The 25,047-nt window shown below is 37.0% G+C and overlaps 1 protein-coding gene across 13 annotated transcripts in view; it reads right to left on the reverse strand.

Annotated features, from left to right (window-relative positions):
- The window catches only part of BCAS3 (BCAS3 microtubule associated cell migration factor), a 366,627-nt gene that overhangs the window by 318,521 nt on the left and 23,059 nt on the right, over positions 1-25,047 (reverse strand). For all 13 annotated transcript variants that reach the window (XR_008579901.1, XM_054847769.1, XM_054847770.1 and 10 more), the window contains exon 7: positions 20,473-20,545. Coding sequence is in view for 12 of the 13 variants with exons in the window: in XM_054847769.1 (XP_054703744.1) it covers positions 20,473-20,545 (73 nt within the window). In the remaining variant the exon portion in view is untranslated. The remainder of the gene's footprint in view (positions 1-20,472; positions 20,546-25,047) is intronic.

Consider the following 25,047-nt stretch of genomic DNA (forward strand, 5'->3'; position numbering starts at 1 on the left):
CAAAAGCAGAGGATGAATGTGTTTCCCTTCTTCCAATAACATTTATACCACATACATTTATCTCGTTATTCTGCTATGTTACCACAGAGCAGGAAGATTTACACTAAGCAAGATGCCCCATTTAAATACACAAAAAGTTACTGTGTGCAGTAAGACAAGACATCATTAATGATAAACATCCTGGAGTCCTTTTTGCAGAGTCTCCAGAAAAATTTACTTAGGCATAATGCTTTGTTCTTAGTAATTTTCTTCACTAAATTATCAAATACACAATTAAATATTAAATTTTCAAAATTACACCACCTATGAGAACGAAAAAATAACATTTAGTGTAATCAACATAAGTAGATTTAAATTTCAGCTACAAAACCAGAAGTACCCAAACTACTACCGAACACCACCAAAACCACCACAGATTGCAAGACGGAGCCCCACAAACTTGCAAAGGCATCTCCTGACAATCGGAAGATCTCGAAACCTTCAAATTGTATGAAACTAAGATTACTGCATCTTGCTCTGTTTCAGGAACAGAGTAATGAACATTCATTTCATCAGAAGATCATCCAGACATTGTAAGGAAATGCGCCTGACGAACTAGCTGATGGCCTCTCCTAGGCTATGCTAGCAACTACCATCATTGGGGAGAAAATTAGACAAGGAGACTCCTAGGTAAGGTGGGTTTTTTTCCTGATAAACTGAAGGTTCACACAAGTCTCATTGACGAGAAGGGCTCCGATCATATTTCAGTGTACCAGTGATGATTATGTAAAGGGGAGAGATTAAGACAGGAATGTGAAAACACTGGGGTTTGCAGTCTGATAATAACATTAAGTCTGTCACAAATAAAATTCTTGCAAATTACTCCCACAGATTATCAACACACTTTTGTTACGTATCCCAACTGGTGAAATAGTTGCTTAATGCAGAAATATCAACAACTTCTTTAAAGGTAATGGACACAAATCCACCAAGGACTTCAAAGTGTTGGCCTTAATAAACATAAAAATACAGTCAGGCTCTTGTATTGTCTTCTATTTGACTGTTGCGGTGCACGGACAGAAGAAAAATAACAGATGCCTTGGACAGCTGGCGCTTGACTACATCTGTGCTTATGCATCACAACATAACTATCACCTCTTCACAGATTTGCTAGCTATGAGTCAGTATTTATAAAAGCTCTGTGTAAAATGTTTGCATACAAACATACTGTACAAAACACACACTTTTTATGTGGGGGAAAAAAGGAGAAGACTGATGGAACTAACATGAGGCCAAAATTTTCTGTGCCTAGAAAGGTTTTACGCTGCTGCTCACAAGTGTTTTCTTTCCTCCCTGCTGCCTCTCCCCACTCTGCCATGTGACGAACACCATCCCGCTCAAAGAGAGAATGGACATCAATTACAGCACGGCCTCATCAGTCCAGAAAGGGAAAAAGGAAAGGAAAAAAAAAAAAAAAAAAAAAAGAAGTTTGAGAGACATAAAACTGAAATAGAGCTTTTGCTGAAAAAGCTGACCACCAGGCCTTTATAAGGCATTCTTTACACGAGGCATTTTTAATTGTGTCATTTTAAAAAAAAAAAAAATCATCTGAGACTGGAAGCTGTTTGGGCAACACAATGCACCATTGTATATTTTACACCATCTTCACAAAAGATAGGGCTAGAATCTTTAGAAAAAGAAATCAAGGGAAGCACCTCCATCTACTTTTTTTCTGCTCTACATGTATGCAACATAACCTTGATGAGATACAGAGTGATGTCACTTCAGAACAATGATAAAAGTTATGGCATCATAACACAGTTCAGATAGCAATAAAATTGCTAAAATAATAGGTACAACCTTTGTTAGGGAAAAGCGTACAGTTGTACAGGACATTGTTACAGCAACAGTAGTTTCTATCACCTGTACTCCTTTACACAGGCTCCGTGAATTTCTTCTGGAAAACAGTCAATTAATTTATTAAAATGACAAAATGAATGAAAACTTTAGAAAAAGGTGAATTTGTATCAAATTATAAATGAGATCACACAAAGAGATTACACAGACTGCTCTAGCAAATACAGAAAAAACTATCACTTCTCAAGAACACGACATTACAGGGATTCTAAGCAATATCGGTTTGATAAATAGCCTATCAAAGTCTGTCACAAAAAAATAAAAATGTTCTAAAGATGAGTCAGCTTCAGCATCTGTACATTCAGTTGTTCTGCCTTGATGTCCTTTACTAAAGGCGACATAGCTGCCCACGGACAATCACTACAGCATTCTCTACCCAGCGTCTCTTTTTGGTAACTCGACTTCACGTGATGGAACAAGGGAAACAGCTTATTTCCAGCTGCTATGCAGAAATCCATCCTCGTCGAAGGTGCAACTCTGTAGTACATTGCATGTCCCTCTCGCCTGTTGAAACTGCATTACAATGAGCTCCATCCTTCTCCAATTACACAAAGAATTACATCACATCTGCCTTGTTCCGTACCCTTACAAGGAGTTGCTTTCTGTATTTACGCAGGACAAATATTGCACATATTAGCAGCAGGTTTTCTGGAGTAATGATCCCTTTCTTTCTCTTTTATAGTTTGCACGTTAAAAGAAAAATAAACTCCTTTCTATCTTGTACTGACCTTCCTAATATGCAGGGCAACGTGAAGAGTTGTCTATAATGAAAAAAAGGGTAATGGCCACTATAGTTACACCAGTACCACTCTTCATTATTCTAATGTATTCCTCTTGTGATGCTTTGTTTGTTTGTATGCAATTTGCAGCAATTGTGGGTTTTTTTCAAGCCCAGCAGACCCAACACAGAAAATAGCCTTATGTTTAATTACTTTTGGTGCCTTTAAGAAGAGGTAAAAACATTAAAACTTATACTGAGATCATACTCAAAAAAACTAATAGTACAATAATCTCTTACTAGGCCCAGCTCAAACAACCTGTGGGATTTAAAAAATAAAAAAAAAAAAAAAAAGAGATGTTTCCTTAAATATTAAGTTGTCAAGTGCCTTAAATGGAATATAGCTTCAAAACTTATTTTACAGAAGACAGCTTATTTCATTGTCAAGTCAGAAGGGACCATTACATCCCCTAGACCTCCTGCCTAACGCAGGCCATACCTATCCTTATGCCTAGCTCAAATGCTTTAAAAGCAGCTCAGCCCTGGCACTGAGCAGCACGTCACATACGAAAACAGGAGAGAGAAAAGTGACAGCAAGCCCAAGGAACTGGCTGGAGAAGGTATGCCCAAATTGTCTGCACAGCAGGCTACTTGGGAAGGATTTTTAAAAAACACTAAAGCATCAGATCTACCAGTAAGTTAGTGGTAAAGAACAAGCTATTTCCCTACAGGAATGAGGAGGACCCTGACAGCGATACAAGTTTCTAAATAGCAGAGCAGTGGTTAAGATTAGCCAGTAACCTGTTCTAGCTGTGGTCGCTCTCCGATATTTCATAGAAGGGAAGAAAAGCAAAACAAAACTAGACTACACTGACCAGAGTTAATTAATTGTATATTGGAAAAATTCCTTCCTGAACCTTCACACTTGAAAGTTGAAGCATGAGATTTGATTATGATCTCTGTAGTAATATTATTAGCATGTTGAGACCACAAAAGCAATTCTGTTCTCCTCAAGGGCCCTGAAGAAGGTTTGCTCAGATTAACAGATTTCAATACTAGAAGAATCATCTTCTCTTTCCAGGCCATGTGCAAAACATCCCAGAAGCTCAAAGAATTTATTTTTTACCGAGCAACCTAATCTTGTCTTAAAAGACTTTGAGCAACAATGACTCCTCTATTTTTATGGTAAGTTGTTCCAACATTTAGGTCATTTTATTTTTATGAAATTACTTGTTATCACAAATAGAATCTGTACATATTCTGCTTTTCAGCTTTTACATCTCTGTCAACACAAAAAAGCAGCTCACTGCCTTCAGTCATCTTTTGCTTAAGTCAGTAAGCATCCAAAGCCATCCAGCCACTAACTAAACAGCAATAAAGTGAAAAAGATGTGCAAGCCTTAAGTTGCAAGGTTTGTTTTCCAGCCCCAGCACATCTTCACAGTCCTCCTCTGAGCTCTCTTCAGTACTGCAGTATTTATTCTTGCCTTCTCTCTGAAGGATGCCCACCAGAATGAAAACTTGAAAAAAAAAAAATATTCAAGGATTGCATTATTTATTCCTCAAACACCACTGCGGAAAAAGTTTTCATTAATACTTTCACCGTCTAGCCCCCTAAAACTCCCTGGCTCTCTGCATCAAAACTTTCCACAACAAAAGCCTGAAAACTCAACTCTAAGTAATTTTCTTACTTTCATTCATGGTATTTAGCAGATTCATTCAAAATCAGAAAAAGCAGAGTAAGATTTCTCAGAAAGTGACACTTCCCAAAAATGTGTGTGTAGCAGTGAAACACAAAGCAGTAGAGACATTTTAAGTGTACCACAAATTGCAAAAAACATGGAAGCACTTAGTTTTAAATAAGAAAAACCTGTACCAATCTTAGACGCGTGTTACTAAATCTAATCCTTTAAATACAAGAGAGGAAATTATTTGATACAGCACTAAAATATTCATGTTAAATACAAAGAGATACAAACTTCACTCTTGTACCTTCCTCATATTTTGATCAAGTCTAACAGTCTAGTAAAAAATGTTCCATCTTATCCTCTTACCACCTTCGTAGTCTCACGAGCATAGAACAAAAATATTTTCAAAAGTCATCAAATCTGCAGAAACCATTTTGTTACAGGTAAACTTTAAGTCTCAGCCTGAATACCCCCAAAAAAAGACATACCAAAAGAAAACCACATCGTTTGGAAACCCACATCGTTTGCTCATATGTGGAAAGAAAAAAAGATGGGACTTGTGTGATTGTGCCAAGACGACCACCAGGCAAAAAACAGTACAGCCGTCTGCGTGTGCAATATGCAAGTCAGCCACTACCGTTTTGAACACAGGGAACAGATAAAAGCAAACTAAGACACATCAGCTCCTGTGCGACATTCTATCAGGTAGGCAGGACAGAGATGCAAAGAACTGGGAATAGAGGTCCTCCTCCTTTCAAAGTCTTTCAATGAAAATTCTTGAAAAAGATCAAAACAATACCTAAAGCGTCGACCCCTACACCTTACAATGCTAATGTTTAAAAACTGCATTAATCATTTCCCCTTCTACTTTTTTTGATTTCAAGGTTAGAAGTATTTTGTTTCTGTAATTTCATAAGCAAGACATTTCTTCACTCCGTAGAGCCTAACTGTTAAAACGACCCAGGACTGACTCAGGAAGGACTGGTTTCTGTCTCCATGCACAACTCAGGTCGTGGTCTGAGAGAGAACCTGAGGCTTGACGGTGGTCTGCTGGTCCTGAGGCTTGTAAACCACTGCAGGGCACTGTCAGTGCCTTGTTTCTCCGTCTCTGCAGTGCCATAAATCCCCATCCTCAGGTGAAAATAGCTGCAAGGTGTGCTACTGTATAAACCTTTCCTGCTTACAGGCAAATTTTTACTCTCATAATTATCTGCTCAGGTGTAAGTTAATTCTATAAATTATTGAAGACAAATGTGTTAAGCAACCATGTTATGTCATAGCTATTTAAGCAAAAGTTAAATCCATTTTGTTGTTAGCAAAAATGATTAAAGAAGCTAAACTTCATTAAAAGGCAAAACTTGTAACTAAATAAATTACATTGCCATATCATTACAAGCTTTGTAATGCTGTTGAAAGAATACTTAATAGCAGATTAAAATAAGCTTATTGTAAAGCAAGTAAATTCTTTGCCTTATTCTTCATGTCTATCCTCATGTAACATTACCATTTGTGTTTTAAATGTTCTATCCAGCCCTGTACCCATTATCCTTCTCAAGGGCAATCACTTTTTTTTTTATTATCTATTAACTTTTTATGAATTTAATTAAAGAGCTATGGAAAAGAGACCAACCTATAGCAAAACATTTGCAACAGCATACCTTTGGAAGCAATTTAAGCCCTTTACGTAAAAGGCTGATTTCATGCAAGGCAATTGCTATGCTGTTTAATTCTATACTCTCTGTAAGGCTAGCTAAGGTAATGAATTAATATTTAGAATTCACTGATTTTGAGGTGAGGAAAAAAAGTTGTTCTCTGACTACCCATACTTCAGTCTCTCTTCTATTACAGAAGATTACAAGCCTCAGTTTCTTCCACCAGATCCTCTTTTTATTAAAAAAAGTTTACCCTATGTTCTGTTGGCTTCCAAGCCAGCTTCTTCCCCACTGTTTTATCCTTGTTTATCGGTTCACTAGCTGATATTTGCTGTCGAGTGTTAGGTACACAGCCTCCCATGAAGCCGTTGTAATTACCATTCCATGAATCAGTTGTCAAGTGCTGCTGTAAGTGGCAAGGCCAGCACTCCCCTCCAGGAGATCAAGTGCATCCACTTATCGTAACAATAGAGCATAACCTACATACTACATGCATGCACCACGAATAGCATTTATCACAGTGGCATGAACATACAAGACACTTCACAAAAAAAACACATCAAGAAAAGTCCTAATTCTAAAGGTTTATTACCCAAAAAGCACTCCAGGAAGAACATAGGTCGTAGGGGGGAAAAAAAACCAAACCCAAACCCCAACAAACCATCTGTGTTGCATTAATAATGCAGCAAGCAAGATGTTGGAACGCAGTATTTAATACTGACTCATCACCAGACAGGACATCATCACTTTAGTAGACACTACGGAAGTCTCATACCTGTGAAAAACAGCTGCCAGCCCATTTTTAAAGTTCAGATCTGAGAATTTCAGACAGATTTCAAATGCTCAAAGCAAACTACTATGGGTCAAATCTGCAGTTATGTTGAACTGTATAGTTCCAGATGTTGCTATTTCTTTTTAAAAGGTGTCAAAGAAGCCCTTAGTTACAAGCAATATACGGTAACTTTTCTCTTATAATAATACCGTTGATAAGTACAAAATAATGACATATGAGAATAGAAAAAAAAAATCTATTATCAGTAAATTCATCTGGAAATTAATATAGTTTTCTGCAAGAAAAACCCTGCTCACTCTTTTGCTACCATAACACACTGCATCTGTTTCTTTAAAGAGATCAGAATACATAAAAATGATCACCAAAGAAATAGCTTCTAAAACAAAATAGAAAACACATACCAGATTTTAAACTGTTCTGAGTTTAATCTAAAAGTGCAATACAGCTATGCTTACTTATGCTACTAGGAGAGAAATGTGGGAAAAGAGGGATAGATGGGAACAAAGCTTTAATATAAAATGGCTGTCTACATAAAAGCTACTTAAAGTTGGGGTTTGGGAGCTTTGTTTCCAAACAAATGAAGAAAATCACATTAAAAACAGCCTGATGGCTGTAGGGAGATCTACCACTCTATAAATATGCTTTGCACACTTATTTAAAAAACCAAACCAGTACAAAGATTAATTGTTCCTGACATTTTACTTAAAATTGAAAGATCAAACCAAGTATAATTATGTTTAAGACATGTTTCTGTGGACAAAGACCATTAACTCTCTCATCAAAAAATATTTTAAAAGCGTATCGAGTGCTTATAGGTGATACAATACAGTTACCCGAATTGAGTACCCATTACGCTGAACTTTGCGTTCAAGCGCTTTCAGGATATCTGCTCATGTAACTTGATGATGTTTTGCTTGTACCATGAGTAAGAACGCAGATACACAGATTCCTGCCATCCCCTCTTATATGGGCTCATGTTTAACCATGGGCGAAGGCAAGCCCTTTCCACTCTCCTGTTTGTACAGTATCGCACACTAAACTTGGGTTTAGCTGGATGCTGACAGAAACAGACTTCTCTGCTGCAGCTTCTACAACAACCACCCACCTAGTTTCCAAAGTTTGCCATAGCTCTGTCAGCAGAAAAGACGCAGCAGAATGCTGTCATCCAGGGCGTAGGAAAAGATCCGGTTATTGAGCGAGCTGACAATTCTACGTTAAATAAATGAAGAGCAAAACATTCATTTCAACGCAGTTAAAAAGTCAACCGACTACAGGGCAATGCAGAGCAATGTTTCCTCACCCGTTCTGCACATTGCCATCACCTGCAGCTTTGGGTGAACATTCAGATGCCACTGCTGATACAATGAGGTTACTCTCAATCATGTTCCAGAGTTCATACGACAGGCAAAACCCCTGACCAAGTACAGAGCGAAAAGTTGTTGCCACTCTTGGGGCTGTATAGGGGAAGAATCTGAAAATACAAATTTTCTTGACAACCCTGGAACAGATGTTTTGAACTGATGAAGGTCATGGATTTTTTAAGGTCTGATTACTTTTGACAACCATTGCGTCCACTTTTGTTCAATCAAATCAATAGCTCCTTTGCTGCCTACCTGTAGTCGAGGTGTCAGAAAGACTGCGAGACATCAATGAGAGGAGGAAAATTTAAGACTAGGTTTTATCAACATATTGGTATTATGGTAACAGATACTATAAGAAGAGTACCAACAGTAAAACGAGAAAAGTAAAAGGGAAAGAGAATCCTCCAAAATATTAAAATGCTTAGCCACCTTCAAATTGCTCTTCAGTTTTGGCAGCAGATGGCTCTTCCCCCACGCTGCATTACGAGCAGTACGTAACATGTTTCTACTATTGTTTTCTGCCCATAACAACATTACTCATTCTCATCATCAGAAAAAACTTCCTAGATTTGTTGTTTTGTTTTTTGGGTTTGTTTGTTTGTTTGTTTGTTTGTTTTTAAATTTCAAAGTGCATGAAGCTAAATAAAGCCATACAACAGCCTACAACCTACCTTTACGTACTGCGGCATGTTGTATTACATTGCTTCATTCTACGGCATGTGGCATGCCTGTCGCTGAAGTGTAAAATATAGCACAAGCTGGCTTTTCAGCTGTGGCATGCTTTTGCAGCGAGACTAGAGTGTGACACACTTTCCACTTCACTGAGACATACCACATGTTACAAAACATAGCTGTCCCATCATATTTCGATTTAGTTAATAAGGGAAGATTAGTGGCATCTCAAGAGATTTGTTTATCTACAAGGCTTACTTGAGCATAGCTATCACTGAGGAAAAGTACATCTGGAGCTCCACTTTTCAGATCAGAATTATTTTTTCTGGTATATGCTGGACTAGATTTTGTTCTTACGTGTAACCAAACAGTCCTTTGATACAAAAGTTAAGATTCTGTACCAGCTATCGTTGATCAATCCATGAACATACGCTTAACTGGAAAAGTTTCTGTAAATTGTGGAAAGCATGAGCCAAGATTAACTTCTAAGTAGAATACAACTGCATTTCTGTCATACCTCTTATCAAAGATCAATATCACCATGATCAGCTGATTAAGCTTACAACCTGGTAGATAAATTTATTTCAGTCTGTATTTTTGGAGGAAATAAAAGAGTTGTCTTATCTTTCTTCTTACTGCCAAATGAAGCAGAGTTCACCACTGAAATATATACATGCAATCTGTATTGCAATAAATGCTACACTGATCTTCAAGATCATACAAGATGGATCAAAACCAAAAGTGTATAAGCTTTTGCACATCAAGAGACAGATGCATGTCACGGCTTAATAGAAAAATATCATATTTCTGGGAGCACAACACTAGGAGCAAATTGATACTGAAATATCTCAGCTCCAGCCAAGTTTCACCAAGCACGTGTAGAACCCAAAGAGAGCATTTTGTGGAGCCACTTACAGCCTTACAACCACACCTAGTCCTAGATTTTACACACTGCCAACGTGTGTAACACTGTGGATCAATACCAAAGTTTTTTTCTTCACTCAAGCCATTATTTATTGACAGCACTTTCTGATCAACAGCATATCAGAAGATCGCATAGTTAATATAGATGGCAGTTGATTATTGCAGCATATATAGACTAATTCTATGTATCTGAGGTGTTATTTGTAACATTTAACAATGCCAAAATTCCACCAGAAGCTAAAACCAATCTGAACTGAGTCAACAGAACTCATTCTTCCGAAGTGCACTATAAAGCTTCTTCAAAAATACAGACCAAATCTTTGCTCAGCTATTGTGTCACGTTCCTCTGCAATATGTGTATGTTAAAGGTCCCAGCTTGCGTGTGACTGAATACTCAATAATCAATATTTAAATGGTGGTTTTACCTGCAACTATTAACGTGACAAAAGTATTATGAAGGACCAAATGTTTTATCCTGTTGATTCCTGCAACAAGTTTCTTTAGATTTCAGGGTGGGTTGTTTTTTTTTTTCTTTTCTGGGCTTTGCCTTATGATTCATGGCTCTGACGGGCCTATTGGCATCTTCTCCTCTCCCATGTAATCATCACCAACAAAGGCCAAATTAAGCAAGCAGCTCCACACCCGCCTGCCCTGCCATCCCAACCCCTACACAAAACCACTCTTTGGATTCAACATTAAAGAAAAAACCCTGTACCAACTTGTTTTATCTGAAATAGGTTTGCCACCGGTGTCATTAATAATATACGCAGAAACTAATGGGATCATGCAACACTTCATCACCTCTGTATTAAGTAGCCTCTGCCTCAAATTGCATGACAGCAAGACATCTTTCAGTTGCTTACAAGTCTACTAAAACATAATTGTTTATATGCTACTATATAGCTCAAATTACGATTTTTGAGAAGCTTGAAAACAATTCTATTTCCAAGAAAGACTTAGAGGGTTTTAGAGGGCAGATGACTGAAATTGAGCAGAGATAAGCTTAGATCTTATGGTTAAGGCACTTGAAAAGTGCTGTGAACAGCAAAGCCTCTATGAGGTTCTGGTCACATCAGGGAGGCCAAAACTTTCACAAGTGCCCATTAATTCTAGGTTCTTATGTCCTACCTGATTTGATTTATGACTTGACATAGCAGACCATGACCTTCAGACGTGCAGAATTTTCCCTGTAACTGAACTCACTGAAAGCTGGTTTGAACATATGAAATAGAACCTGAAAATAATTACTCTGAACAAGGAGCCCCGTAAAGAGCAAAACCAATAGCTGCCTTTTCTTTAACCTGGCCTTAATGTTGAGATCCTATACGAATTGCTTAACATTAAAAAAAAAAAAGTGTTAGCTTATGTTATAGCCTTTCTCACACCCAGTGAGGACATCGATACAGCCACCTCCTTTATTGGACCACTTTTCATAAAATTTGGAGGAATTTCACAGTTAAATGCAGCAGATATTTCCAGGAGGAATCACGATTGCTAAGAGGAGGCACACCAAAATGCGGCAGTCTCACCACAGTCACCTAATACAGCAGATGCTGAAATGGGAGATACGGTCCTTCAAATAGTGCAGGCAAAACCGATTAAAACTTTTGGCGTTATTTTATTAATGCCTCATCTGAAAAATGAGATAATTATACTGCACAAATATTCTATTAATAATTTAAATCACAATTAATTTTAAGAAGAAGTTTCTGAGCAACCATCCAAAAATGCAGTAAGTGGTCTCCTCAGATGTTACTCTGAACATATTACCTGGTCAGGATTTAAAGACAGATGGGATTTTGAATTACTGAAGAAAAAAATTACTGTATTATGCATTTCAAATTATTTGTAAATTTAAAATGTTAAAGCTACCAAAATGTATTCACTCTGCTTCAAAAAGCAGATCAGAACTAAAGAAAAAGAATAGTTGTATCAGATTTTTTAATTGATTCCACTTATCGTGTTTCAATTGTCTTTTTCCACACTTCAGATGTAAAAGAATCTGATCCACACGTGAATGCTTGAGCTCAGCAAACTCCCTTGACTTTTCCTCTGTATATTAAATATTATTGAAGGAAAGCAAGAAAAGAAAAAGAATGACTCCAGAGAGACTGCTGCAAGAGAGAAAATGGCATTTAGTAACAGATGCAAAGTTCAAATACCATCGAGTTGTTGTGAATTACTCAAGTGGCAGCAATTGTGTAACAATACAGATACAAGGGCTGTAAGTTAATGCAGTTAGTAATCAGCTGTTCAAACTGTGAGCATGAAGTGACAGCTGTTATTTAGGAAAAAACATATTAAATAGCATCTTCTTTGACCTGTTTGAGAACTCAGTATCTGATGGTGCTAGTATCCTCAGAAAAAGAGGGCAACCTAAATAGTCCTGAAATTTCTAACTATTTTGCAATGTACTTTAAATCCTTCTTACAGTATATAACATAGAAATAACCCTAAACCATATAGGAAAAGAAAGTATAATCCTCAATTGTTCTCTGGGTCTATGTCACATTGATTTATAACAGTTATTTCTAAGACAGACAAAAACACACAGATGCAAACAATTACTCTATTTTTGTAGGCAACAAGTGAGGTGGGTGGTAACTGAGAAATTTTGAAAAATCCTGTCACAATATTCCGTTTTTTCTTAAGTAACCCTCATCACACAACAAACGCTCACCACATCAGAGACTTTCCAGGGCCTGAAGGGCCGCTTTGATTCCAGACCGCTGCAGGCATTAGTGGGGACGTAATTAGGGTAAAAAGTTCAACCACAGCTCCATGTCTAGAGTGCTGCCAGAAATAAATTTCCTCTCATTCACTGGTTTCTACTGTACCCTCCCTGAGAAACATATTGAAAACACATTTATCTTTGTAGAGTTTGTTCCTCTTCTAATTAACTTTATAGCGTTTACAGTATTTAATAATTTAAAGTGGAATTTAAAGTGGCCCTGGAACCAGCAGCTTTGCCTGTAATGGCGCTGTGCATTATCTTTTCCCTGTAGTGCTTCTTTTGACAAGTTACCCAAGGAAGGTATGTGCTCCAGCTGGTTTGATCTGGCTGTGCATTTAGCAAACGGCTACTTCCTTCCCTCCATCTCCTCCCCGTATCATTACATGCACGGGGGGCTGGAAGAGCAGTAAAATGAAACTATGCCTCAGCTCGGAAATCTGCTCTCCCAAACCTCCACGCTATCCCAAGGACCTCTTAGAAAAGGTTTATCTCTTTACTGCTTAATAAATCAAAGCTTTAGAAGGTCAAAACTACCCATAGTTCTCACCGACTCGTCAAAGTTTGACCCCAAATACTCATTTTCCTCCTTCCAGTTTCGATCCAAGATTAACAGTTTATTATAGTTCAAAGGTTATTTCTTACTCTGGTTCACTCGGACAAACATTTGGTATATCAGAAGAACACCAGATCAAATGGAAACACTACCTTATTCCATTAAAGCTGTATCTCTCAGCATTTTCATCTGTGAGAAAATCCACAGAATTACCAGTAAACATTACTTCAACATTGCAAAAATAGTTGAAGTACATGAATATAATTATAGAAACAAGTTACAAGAAAAAATTCTGGGAGAATGAAGAACATTGCTCTCTAGCACATAACATAATAATCAAATCCAACATCACTACAAGGAATTTAAAGTACTTTATTCAGGGGTGGCATCTCTCAGGACCTTAACAGCTACCACACAACCTGTTAAGACTAAACTGATTTCTCCTGCAATAACGAGAGAGGATAATGTTTTTCATCTGCTAGAACAGAAGGAAATCTTTGCAAGGCAGTTGATAGGAAGGCACACTTTGCAGTTAATGATGCTTTATGGTTTTTCAACAGTAGAAGAGCCTTTGGGACTCAATCCCTCAAAGATAACAGAAACAAGAAAACTTCACCCAACCTAAAAGGTTCTATTATACTTCTTAAAACAAAACCAATTACATTAAGTTTGCTCTCTAGAAATTTAAACTTATACATCCTTGACAGTCTTCAAAAAATAAGGCTGGGGAGAAAAAAATATGACCAAATTCTGTGGAGTCTTCAATAAAAGACCACAAATATTTAACGAACTTCATGAAATCTATTTCATGGTGTCAAATACAATTGAAAATCATAACCATCTGTCCAACTCATTTTTATGTGTGATTTCAAAAAAAACCAACCCCATGCTGTATTTGATCTTGAGTGGATACGCCCTTTACACGCTCAATTCCATGATTCAGTCTCTGGCACAGCCAGGTGAGTCCACAGCACGACCACTGCATTTGCAATGGCATTCCAGTAAAAATATTCCGGGGAGAGTTACTCTGAGCAGTGTGAGAACTGTGAACAAGAACTTCATTCATCATAGCTCATTTCCTTCTCTTGGGTGATCCTTCCAGAAAGCTTTGCTGTTTGTCTCTGACAAATCATTTCACAGCTAGCTAATTTTAAACATTAAAAGCCACAGACACTTAGAACTGGACACTGGATTTTAGCCGTAACTAGTTACTTTGCCAGATAAGGAATGGAGTCATGTGATTTTAAAATATTAATGTTTTATTTGTTTCTATTCTTACTCATGTAAAGCTCCTTTCTACCTAAACCTTAACACTCCCATAAACACATTCCCGAGTTAAACTTGTGTTAAAGTTAGTAGGTTTTAATCTGCAGTAGCCACGTTAATAAAGCATGCTTCCTGAAAATCTGCTGCCAATTGATTTGCCTTGTAAACTGATCAGTGGGGGAAAAAAACGCTAGCTAGCCAAACTTACATTTTGTTTGCTCCAACTACTCCTCCTTCTTTAACTTGCCCTTATTTCCTTTCTCCTCCCATGATTAAAAAGTTTACTTCTTGCTTCTCATGCCCTTAAATGACCTCCATCCAATTCTTCAAGTCACCCAAAATTTTCCATCACTTGACGTCATTAAATTAATATGTCTTTCTAAAAATATATACTAGAGACCTAACACATGCTATGGGCTGGCTGCATAGGTTACTGATTGAGGTCCTTTACTCTCTATAACATAGAAGGTTGGAAAGACTACTGGCCTCAAACTCTTACTTTTTAATCTTCCAGAACTGATCTTTTGATTAGCTATACTCGTATAGTTATCTGATTATCATGCATGCCTATGTAAAATTTTGGCATAAATTCCTACTCTTTTATGCATCTATATTTGGCTTTTTGGACAAAGGACAAGTGCACCAAAGTGTCAAATACTGTTTGTAAGGATGGCTCAGAGACCTGGGTTGCTTTGCAAGGAGATCTTCAAGATTTCCCCCCCCATCTCCTGCAAAATGATTCATTAACAGGTCTAAAGCCTACCCTGCTGCAAGCCCACAGTTGTACTGACACAATCCTTCAGCTACGCTGGTATGCATTTCATTACAAGAATTTGTCCCCTTAGCTAATAAGGAAAACAACAACAAAAGAAAAAAAATCTTTGGAGTAGAAACAAAAGTTTGGTAACACATAATTAAGCACAATGGGATAAACACTGGAGTCACCAGAACACTTGGCATTTGAGGAAAGGTAGATACTGGGGTTTAAAGTATTTAAAAAGTTCTGTACTCAGGAGAGGTGGTTTCATATGTAAGACATGGCAATTACTCATCTCTGGCTTCCCTGCCCCCTTCTCCCTTTCTGCACCTACACACACTTTATTTTTCTCCTCCTGGCATGGTCACTTCTGTTCTGTTAGCTTTCTTGTTACTTATAGTGTCTAGTGAAGGGCAGATTTGCAATCACTCTCAAAGCCATGACTTCTTTCTTAATAATCTAAAATAAAACAAAATTTTACCAGCCAATTTCCCTTTAAACATTGCTAGTAGCTAAAATGAAGCATTTGCTTAAAATAAAGATATCAGTACATTTACATTTGACCAGAACTTAAAGCACATCTTACGTATTTTGGACCTCTCTGGTGTATCTGAAGGTGTTCTACAGATCCAGTACGTTCCAAACTACGGTTTCAACAATCCATATGGGGAAAACAGGAATACATCTCCATTTAACACAACTGGTCTTATCCAGTTATCTTTAAACTGCGTAGCTCCAAACACCACACATTCACTAGTTCTGCCATGCAGTTTTACGGCCACCACTACTACTGTTTTTTGAAGGTGAAAAAAATTTTCTATGTTCACTTCACCGATTACTAATCTTGATGTTTCACCACCTAGGAAAATTCATTGGTATGTAACAAAACCCATCAATTAAATTCGTGTGCATATAAAGATTTGTTTATCTTATCACCAAGAACAAAGTAAGCGTGCCTCTACAGAACTCCACAAAAACAAGATTTATGCAGATGTTCTTTCCCTTTTGGTTTTCCTTTAATTTGCAAATCTTGTAATCTAAGACTGAAGTTGACTGAACCAACATCTAAACCAGCACAGTAGTATCAGCCAAAAAATACAATCTGTTTCCCATTTATGTGTCAAGACTGCATCCTTTTTGGGGACTGTGAAAACTATTGTTTTGAAAAGATTATATAGCGAAACCATGCTAGAAATTTCAGTCATTTTACTAGATGGAAAATTTGACTTTTAAAATAAAAAAATGTGTGTACCAAAAGCTAGTCTGAAACTCAAGACACAAGGCAAAAGTTTAGGAAATACAAATGTCATCCTCCATGGTAAAATACTCACTGTGGGGAATACAAGGATTGGGATTAGTGGCAAATCTCTCGCTACAGAATTTTTTACATAAAACAGGTGCCAGAAATTAATTTCTAAGTGCGAAGTTTAAAATTTTAGATACACTAAAAAAAAATTTTAAAGCAGGTTCTCAACCATGACTGTCACAAAGCAATTGAGATTTAAAAATTAAGAAATATAAAACTGAATATTAAGACCCTGATTCTGATATTCAAAGGAACATAAATTTTATAAGCATCTATTATATCAATGACTAGTGTATTAGGTTTCATTACAAAAGAGATGCAACCCACACACCAAGTTACTCAGAAGTTAACATGTTGTTAAATTTGTGGGAGACATACTAAAAATTAACAAGATATTTTCAGTAAAACATTAGGGAATCTCCAGGGTAAACTACTGTATCTCTAAGTTACCAAACAGATCTTTCACTGTGAAAATGACAATGAAAAAAATTTCAGGAATGAAACATAAATCTAAAGAAAGTTTATTTTGCATAAAGTACTTTTATACTTATCTTTGTTTCAGAATGAAGGAAAGAAGTTCTAGCATATTATCACAGATAAAATTATTCATTAATTCTTTCCATTAAAGTACATGGTACATTAGAGGGATAGAGAAAAGTACTGAAGTTACTTAACATAAGTGATATTTTTGAAGTTATTAATTCATAGTTACTTGAGAATTCTTTGGATTCCAGATTGACCAATGTTCTACATTAAAAAGAATACCTTTTTATCATATTTCCCTCATTATAGTGTATTTACTTTACAGCTAAAGGAAAAGAGAAGAATTTCCTGATGGTAACCACTAATGCAGACTAGTGGTCAGAACCAGGAAATCCCAGCTCCTAACTTGAACGTGTCAATATCTCATTGATATAGTCCTAAAAGATAAAATACTATTAAATGACAGGGCAGTGGATCTAGATAAATCTATATTCCATCAGATTTGTATTACTTTAATGGTTTAGCACATTTATCATTTAAGATGTGCTCATGTAATTATCATACCTGCTGAATTCAAAGTTTTCAAAGGTTTTTATGCATCTGAATATATGTACGTGAGTCCACAAAATCACAAAACATAGACACATTTGTAAGTACAATCACTCATCTATCATGCAGAACCGTGTACGTACAGTACTTAGAGCTCTAACATTTGTTTTCTTATGGTCAAGAACAGCATATGATAATTTACAGCCTCTCCTAAACGGCAATGAAGAGTTAATAACCTACTGAAGTTTTATCATGTCAGGTGTAAAATGCATTTATTCTTCACCTGCCATCCAAAAAATTAACAGCTTCAAAGCACTTTCTAGAAGACCTACTGCAAATGGATTCTATATAAATGATTGCCAGGGAAAACAATTTAAATTAGCGTATTGCCTCCAGATACAACAGGATCCAAAACCATTCTTCAGCAGTAAGTCATGGTGCCAGCCACCAAATCTTCCAAAATGGTACCATGTCCCTTATTTATCAATAACAGAAAACAACAAAAACTTATTTCAAAATGTCAAAGTTACCAGGGATGTTCCAGGAAAAGAGTAACAATAGCTGCAAATTTGAGCAGAGCAACCAGAAGTCAGAAATTTTGAGGAACTGCTAGGGAAAATCCAAATGATGACCAAGGCTGAAGTCAAAGGGTTTTTTCCCCAGAATCATTCTCCTTGGTAAATTATTCTGACAGATTTTAGACAATAACCTGAGTAAAATTTGAATGGGAGAAAGCCAGAGGTCTGTTGGAAGTAGCAGAAGCACTTCAGGAGGTTACACGTGTCCCCTCTAAAAAAGTGATAACCTAGTGTCCTAGTGAGGATGGGGATAAGGGCAGGGGGGCTGTGCTGGTGGAATTGTTTTGAGACTACGTCTTGCCAAGATAAGGACATTGGCCCTATTGTCATAACCATGTCCGGTCTCCTTCAGTTTATATTAAAGAAAGACAATGTAGTTTAATGTATCAGCATAACAGATAGCATGTTGGATTTCACTTCTGGATCTGCTTTGGACTAGTTGCCTTTGAGAAAATCATTCAGTCTTTTAGACACTTCGTTTACCTTTCTGTTCAATGGGAAATACTTCAGTGTCAGTGCAACACTATTTCACTGATTATTTTACCTGCCATTTCAGTAGACAGAATAGACCTCCTATTGCCTGTGCATTTTAGTAGCGTGCTGACAGCTGCAGTATTTCATGCCATAGCCAGCATAATCTCCAAAGCAGGTGAAGAGATGACTACAATGAAAGTCAAGTGCTTTGGAATAAATGCTCTAAAATAAATGTAGTATTTTCTTCAAATATATGATTAAACAAGGTGTTTTATCTGTCCATAACCATTAAGATATACAGGAAATGATGTTAAGCACAAAGCCTCAAGTTAAGAGCAGAACTAAAGGTGTGATTCAGAGGCCATTCATACACAGCTTTGTAGTGTTCTACACAAATTCTTCTTTATGCATAACAATCATTATAGAAATGTAATCAAATGATCTATGAATGTAACAGAAAACAACTGTGACACTTGAGCCAATTTAAAAGAGGGCAAGCCATCAAAGAACTCTTAACCTGAAAGCTACTGACAAAATAGGTAAGTTGCAAGGATTCCTTCAAAAATAACTTGCAATGAACAGTAAATGTAGAAAAGTGTGTCAGAATTTTCTGTTGAAGTTTTACCACCATGAGCAAACTGGTTCTTTATTAAACGGGTAAACAAGAGCCCGTAGCACAGTCTCCTTTTTTTAATGATGTGCTAGTCCTCTGGTCATAGCAGAAAGCCTGATCTAAACTCTTCTATTTGCAGCTATTTAGCTACTGATAAGTAATAACACAAATCTTTCCATTCGATTTGAAAACACACCAGGTTTTTTTTTGGTTTTTTTTTTTTGTTTTTTTTGTTTTTTTTGGTTTTTTTTGTAGTAAAGCAGCAACTACTAATAATCTTTGACTAATTTCCCATTAACTGAGGAATACAGTAACACGGTGAAAATAATGGTCCTTATAGTTTGTTCATTTCTCAGATATCTCAGCTTCTAAAGCAAAGGTATGAAGGAAAGGTTTTTTCCATCCAATATAAATGCACTGTTTGGATTAAGACAGAAACTCCTACAAGAGCAATATTTGCATCTCCAGTTACATGTACTCTTACATAGAAAGTTATTCATGAGATTACATACACTTACAGGGTGGGGAAAAAAAAAAGGAGAAAAGTCACTGTAAACAGTTTTGCAAGTTGTAAACAAATCAATAGAAAGGCATTTCACTTCTCTGCCCTACATGGTTTTTCTATTAACCATTTAAGGCAGGTAACATGAATATTCCAGTTTAACACAGTAATAACGTATACAGAGAAATTTACAGAAACTCGATAGTCTTCCTCCACACCCAGAGTGATTAAATTCTTAATTGAAAAAGGTGTGGCACAGAACTGGTCTTACTACTGTACGAAGATTTACTTCGACTGTTTAGCCTTTGAATCGCTGTGTAGAGGATTACCCTTGACAAGCAAATATTTTCCTGTAGGTATAGATATAAATCCTTTGTATCATCTGAATCAACAGATCAAACAGACATAAAATACCTTAAGGCCCTCTTTTATGAGAGGAGTGATACAACAATACCGTCCAGAGAGCACAAGATGAGACTGTTAACTGATTTTTCTAACTCAAATAAGTCGATTTAACATTTATTTTGCTAATAAACAGTGAATGGCTGTAACAATGAAGTTGCTTGGTACTTATAATTCATTTGGTACATGACTGCTGCTTGAAAGCAGCTTTTAATTACCGTAAGACACAGAGGTTGCTTCAGACATTTCTCAGTAATAATTCTGTCCAGGATTAATATCAGAAAAGGCTAATCATAAAACTGTGATTACACTGAGAACAAAATAAACTTGAAATACCTCTACATCTTTTATATCAAGAGTGTCTATTTTTATTCCTTTTAAAAAGCTTAATTCATAGGCAGAAGTGTGCTGACACACTGAAAAAACCCCAAACTTAAAAGCATTATCCCACGAGCAAAAAGAGAATAGAGCTGTAAAGGTGTAATCTACTGGGGTCTTTTAGATGACATTACAATTTATATATAAGACTTTATTCACGAAAAATATCCTTACCCAGAAGATCCAATGCTTTTGCACACACCAAGAAGAGGTCGCTTCTCAGAAAAATTATCACATTTCTGAGCACCTAGTAAGAGGGAAAACAAAAAGAAGAAAATGCAAATCAGTATGTACTGTTTGTGTTCCCTTTCAAGGTACAGGTGTGCATGTTGTGGGGGCCAAATATATTGGAAGGGTATCAAATATACAATTCAAAACTCACAGCCTGTACGAGATTAGTGATAGAAATCCAAGTAACAGGCAGAGTCATGAACACTGGAAGAACGTTCTTGAAAGAATGGCAATGAGTAACAAAACAATTAGCAAAATTTGGCCAGAATTTTGGAGTTACTTTCTATTCATTTCAGTTGGGGTTAAGGATTCTGTAACTGTAACAAGTAACACTTGCTCACTTTTCATTGTTTTGTAAAAGCTGTCTGTAATAAGGCTGTCACCAACTCTGCATGGGTTTCACACATTGGTTTCCAATTTATTCTACTGAGGTAAAAGTGGAATCTAAGAGCATTAACCATACGAACGCAGCACAAAGAGCAGCCACTCTCTTTAGCACGTGGCAAGCGGGGCTGCCAACGTTTGCCCAACACGTGGCCATGCTTACAGCCCATGCCCCGTGCCTAAGAAAACACAAGATTAAATTCAAAACAGTCTTCACTAAGTTCTGCCACCAAGCGATTGAAGCCTTTAAGAAAGCAATCCCCAGCAACTCCCAGCGAGACTGGGGCTGTGCCTGCCGTTCACTCAAAGCGAGAACACGACTAACACCACATCCCATCGACTTTTCAGGTTAGCTTCCCCAGGTGAGGCCAGCGCAGCCCCAGCAGCAGCGTTTGGCAGGGGCTCATCCTCTGCTGCATTTCAGCTGCTGAGACCGTGCTGCCTGCCCCCGGGATCCGGGCACACTGCTGGCACCAGAGCTAGGCACTTAAAACAGCCTTTCCTCTTCCCAAACTGCAGTCACACCTTCCCTCCAGAACCATCGAATTGTTAAATATGCCACGCTTCTTAAAATGGGATTTTAAAAGTTTTGAAAACTTTGCCTTATTTCTACATAAACAGAAATAAAACTAAAATAAAAAAAGTAAAAAAAAAATCTCTCTCCTACTTGTGAACAACGTTTACTAAGTTCCAGGGTGGGTTTCTACCCAACTTCAATAATAGAGTAACAGCCAACAACAACGCTACTAAGTTTCCGCCATTTTCTTTCAACCTTTGCCTTTTTAATTATCTATCTATCTATAGGTATCCATGTGTGTGGTGAATAATGGAATTTTATTTTTTTCCCTCCATTATACACCAAACCTTTTGATCTATAAAGAATATTAGTGATATAGTCTGTTCAAAATTTAATTCACAAATGCTGGTGTACTGCGCTAAATCACTTATTCAGAAAGGCACAACAATTAACAATATATATTTTCACATAACAGCCTCTGTTAATTATTAATAACTCAGGTACAGGCATTTAATCTGTAACAAAAACTGTTCAGTACTCTCATCTGTACAAGGATAAGTCTTCCCTCCTACGCATTTGGGTATTTATAAAGTCAAATGGGTCACATCAATAATTTCACCATCAACAATAGCTTTACAAGTAACCTAAAAGAGCCAAACGTATTTTCCTTTTATTCCTATTATTTCAAGGGCTTTTATGAGTCATACCTGTACTGTATGTACTGACCTGTAAATTGATAAATGAAACATATAGTCTTCTTAAGAATCTGGCAACTAATTTGTTTTCTTCAATCCAAGTAACAGATGAACTCCATTTGTTTCTGTTCCCTTAGCTAGTCTCTCAGCATTACGGGTGAAATGCTGACTGCCACGAGTTCTGACACTGATTTAAGTGCAGCCAGGATTTGACCTTAAGTATTTAACTATGCTTTTTTAAAAAACTAGATATATGAATTAGAGGTATGAATTCATGTTTCTTTATGGTCTAGTTCTATGTTTAACAAAAAGGAAGGGGCAGCTAGAGGAAGAAATGTGGGGAGTACAGAGAAACAACTGCACAAATCAAAAGAAATATCAGATTTTAATACCCATGATACAGATTTGCAAAATTTGTACAATAGGTGCTTAAACTTCTGATTTCAGTCTGTGATGACTGAGGTCCTCATTTAAAAAAAAATCCATTTTCTACTTCAAATATATATTTTCAGAATGTAAATATTAATACTGTAGAAAAGGATCATTATTTTAAGGACTCTGCAGAGCATTAAATCAGGTTAATAGCGGTCCCATTCATGAGATTGCAAAAAGCGACATGTGTTGTTCTCTGCAATGCTTAATGGAGTCAGCAACCCTTTCTAGTTCTGCGGTGGGATTTAATCTTCCAAGTTATGGTGGATTAATTTTTATTTGTAAAATTATGTTTATTTGCATGTGCGATACGCTGACGTTGTACACACCTGCTCCACACGCAGTGTTTAACAAAATGCAGCAGGATGATTGAAATGAAAAACAGCTAGCTAAATCCCTCAAATATAAAAAGTATTGAAATCCTGTTGCAAAGTCTTTTTCTTAAACTCCTTTTATTCTAAATCCTTTTAATTCTGTCATATAACACTACAGCATTTATAAAAAGCTGAAAATCCTGACAAATCACACAATTAAAGTAATGAAAACTGTCCTCCCTGCCAACAAGGCACCACCTTACCTACAGCTCCATTTAGCTAAATGATATACGTTATTTAAAAAAAAAAAAAATCTAACTTCAGTCACTATACTTAAAACTGAAAAAAAAATCTGTGGCTAAATGAAATTTCATACAAATCAACATTCAGAACTTTATGAAGTCAAAAGGTCAAAGCAGCTTATGTATTGTACTTCTGATGAAGCTGTGAACAGATATCTCTTGGGCCTGCTGAGGCCTCTCAATAATGCCAATAATAATAGTAACAACAGCAGCAGCAGCACACCTTTTTGAGGAATAGAGATGAAACCCCAGCGATTTTCACAGGAACTCAAAAACTACTCAAAACTATGAAAAGTACCCTCATTTCCCTTGAGTAAGAAATGCACTGTATAAATGTCAAATTCTGACCTATTTAGCAGTAGCATACATGCACAATGGAGTATATTTTGCTGGTATGTAATTCCACTGATCAAGTTCCATCACAGCCATTTAATAATGCAGTGCATCTCCCCTTCAAATAAATCCCTCTCATTTCTATCTGTTACTTGGAAATTGTGTTGCATTTGTGGTTCTGCCCCACATCAGTGCAGCAGCCAACCAGTATCTGGAAATGCATTAGGCCACGGGGCTGGCATTCACTACGTACAGTTTTTGCTCCCTATTTTGCTTCTTCCTTTCAGAGGAAAACAAACAAACCTTTCTTAACATTTCTTAATCACAACCATTTTGGTTCTGCTTTCTTTTTGAACACAAATGCAAAAAAGCATGTGTGCTACTTGAAACAGAAGTAAAGAGCCTCGAGTCAGTCCTAAAAATAGTGTGTGAATTCTTTCCTCAGCTTCAGGGCAGCATCTCTAAATGCTCCATTTCCTGCACAGATAAGCTCTAACTGCATTACTCGATACTGTGCCTGATCAATGGCGCTGGGACTGCTGTCCTCATCCCAGAACTTCAGGTGCTCCTTTAGGATTAACGTTCTAGAGCACGAGCATCATATTGTTCTATCTCCCTTAGCCTCCAGCATCACCCAGACATTTTGAGTACCTGATCCAGTACCTGCATCATCATACCTGTTTCCTATATCCCCCCAAAGTTACCACCCTAGAACCCCTCCAACTCCAGTTGATTTCCGTATCTACTACCTTTGCAGCCCATTCCACCCTCCCATTTCTGAGATAAGCAGCAATGGTGGCTGGAGAACATTATCTTGGCAGTTCTGTCAAAGAGACCGAGCTATGCATGTTTATAGAAAGTTGTTTTTTCTTCTGCGTAGCATCATAGTTTATTCTCTCATAACTATGTAGCTTCCTTCTTTAAAAAAAAAAAATACCTTGAAATATTTGCTAGAGATCAATGTTTCTAGAGTCTCACATTAATTGAAGATAGACAGAAATATTTTATTATTGAATCTTGGTCGAAAAACTTAAGAGACATATCAGTCTAATACGGTGAAAGTTTAAGGTCTAATAGTCTAAAGCATTGACGCGATGTGGCCAGAATTGAAATGGTGGCATACAGGTCAGTGCACACAGCTTCAAAGAAATTAGTATTTTAAAATGTCGTGTTCCAAAATTCTTCCCTATAATATCTGTAAAAGGCTTACTTGCTATGCTTGAGCATTCTGTTCTGTAATTTCTATAATCCACACACATTAACATTCCTTATGCCATGACAACCCACATAACAGTTACAAAACACCAGAACTTAAATGCACACCTGCACGGCCCACTTACACCAATCCAAACCTAGCTACCAACTGCTACTGCTTGTTCAGCGTGCAGGGCTAGTTCCTCTGCTCTACGCACTATGCAATTATTTTGGCCTTCAGGGACTTAAAACCACTAAGCCACCCAAGTGGTTGAATATATACAGAACTCACATCTGCCTGCCTTTAGAAAGCAACCTAAATATTATAGTTCTTTTAAGGATACCTG

Source organism: Grus americana, chromosome 19 (assembly GCF_028858705.1).
Source record: "Grus americana isolate bGruAme1 chromosome 19, bGruAme1.mat, whole genome shotgun sequence".
In the NCBI taxonomy this organism is placed as follows: domain Eukaryota; kingdom Metazoa; phylum Chordata; class Aves; order Gruiformes; family Gruidae; genus Grus; species Grus americana.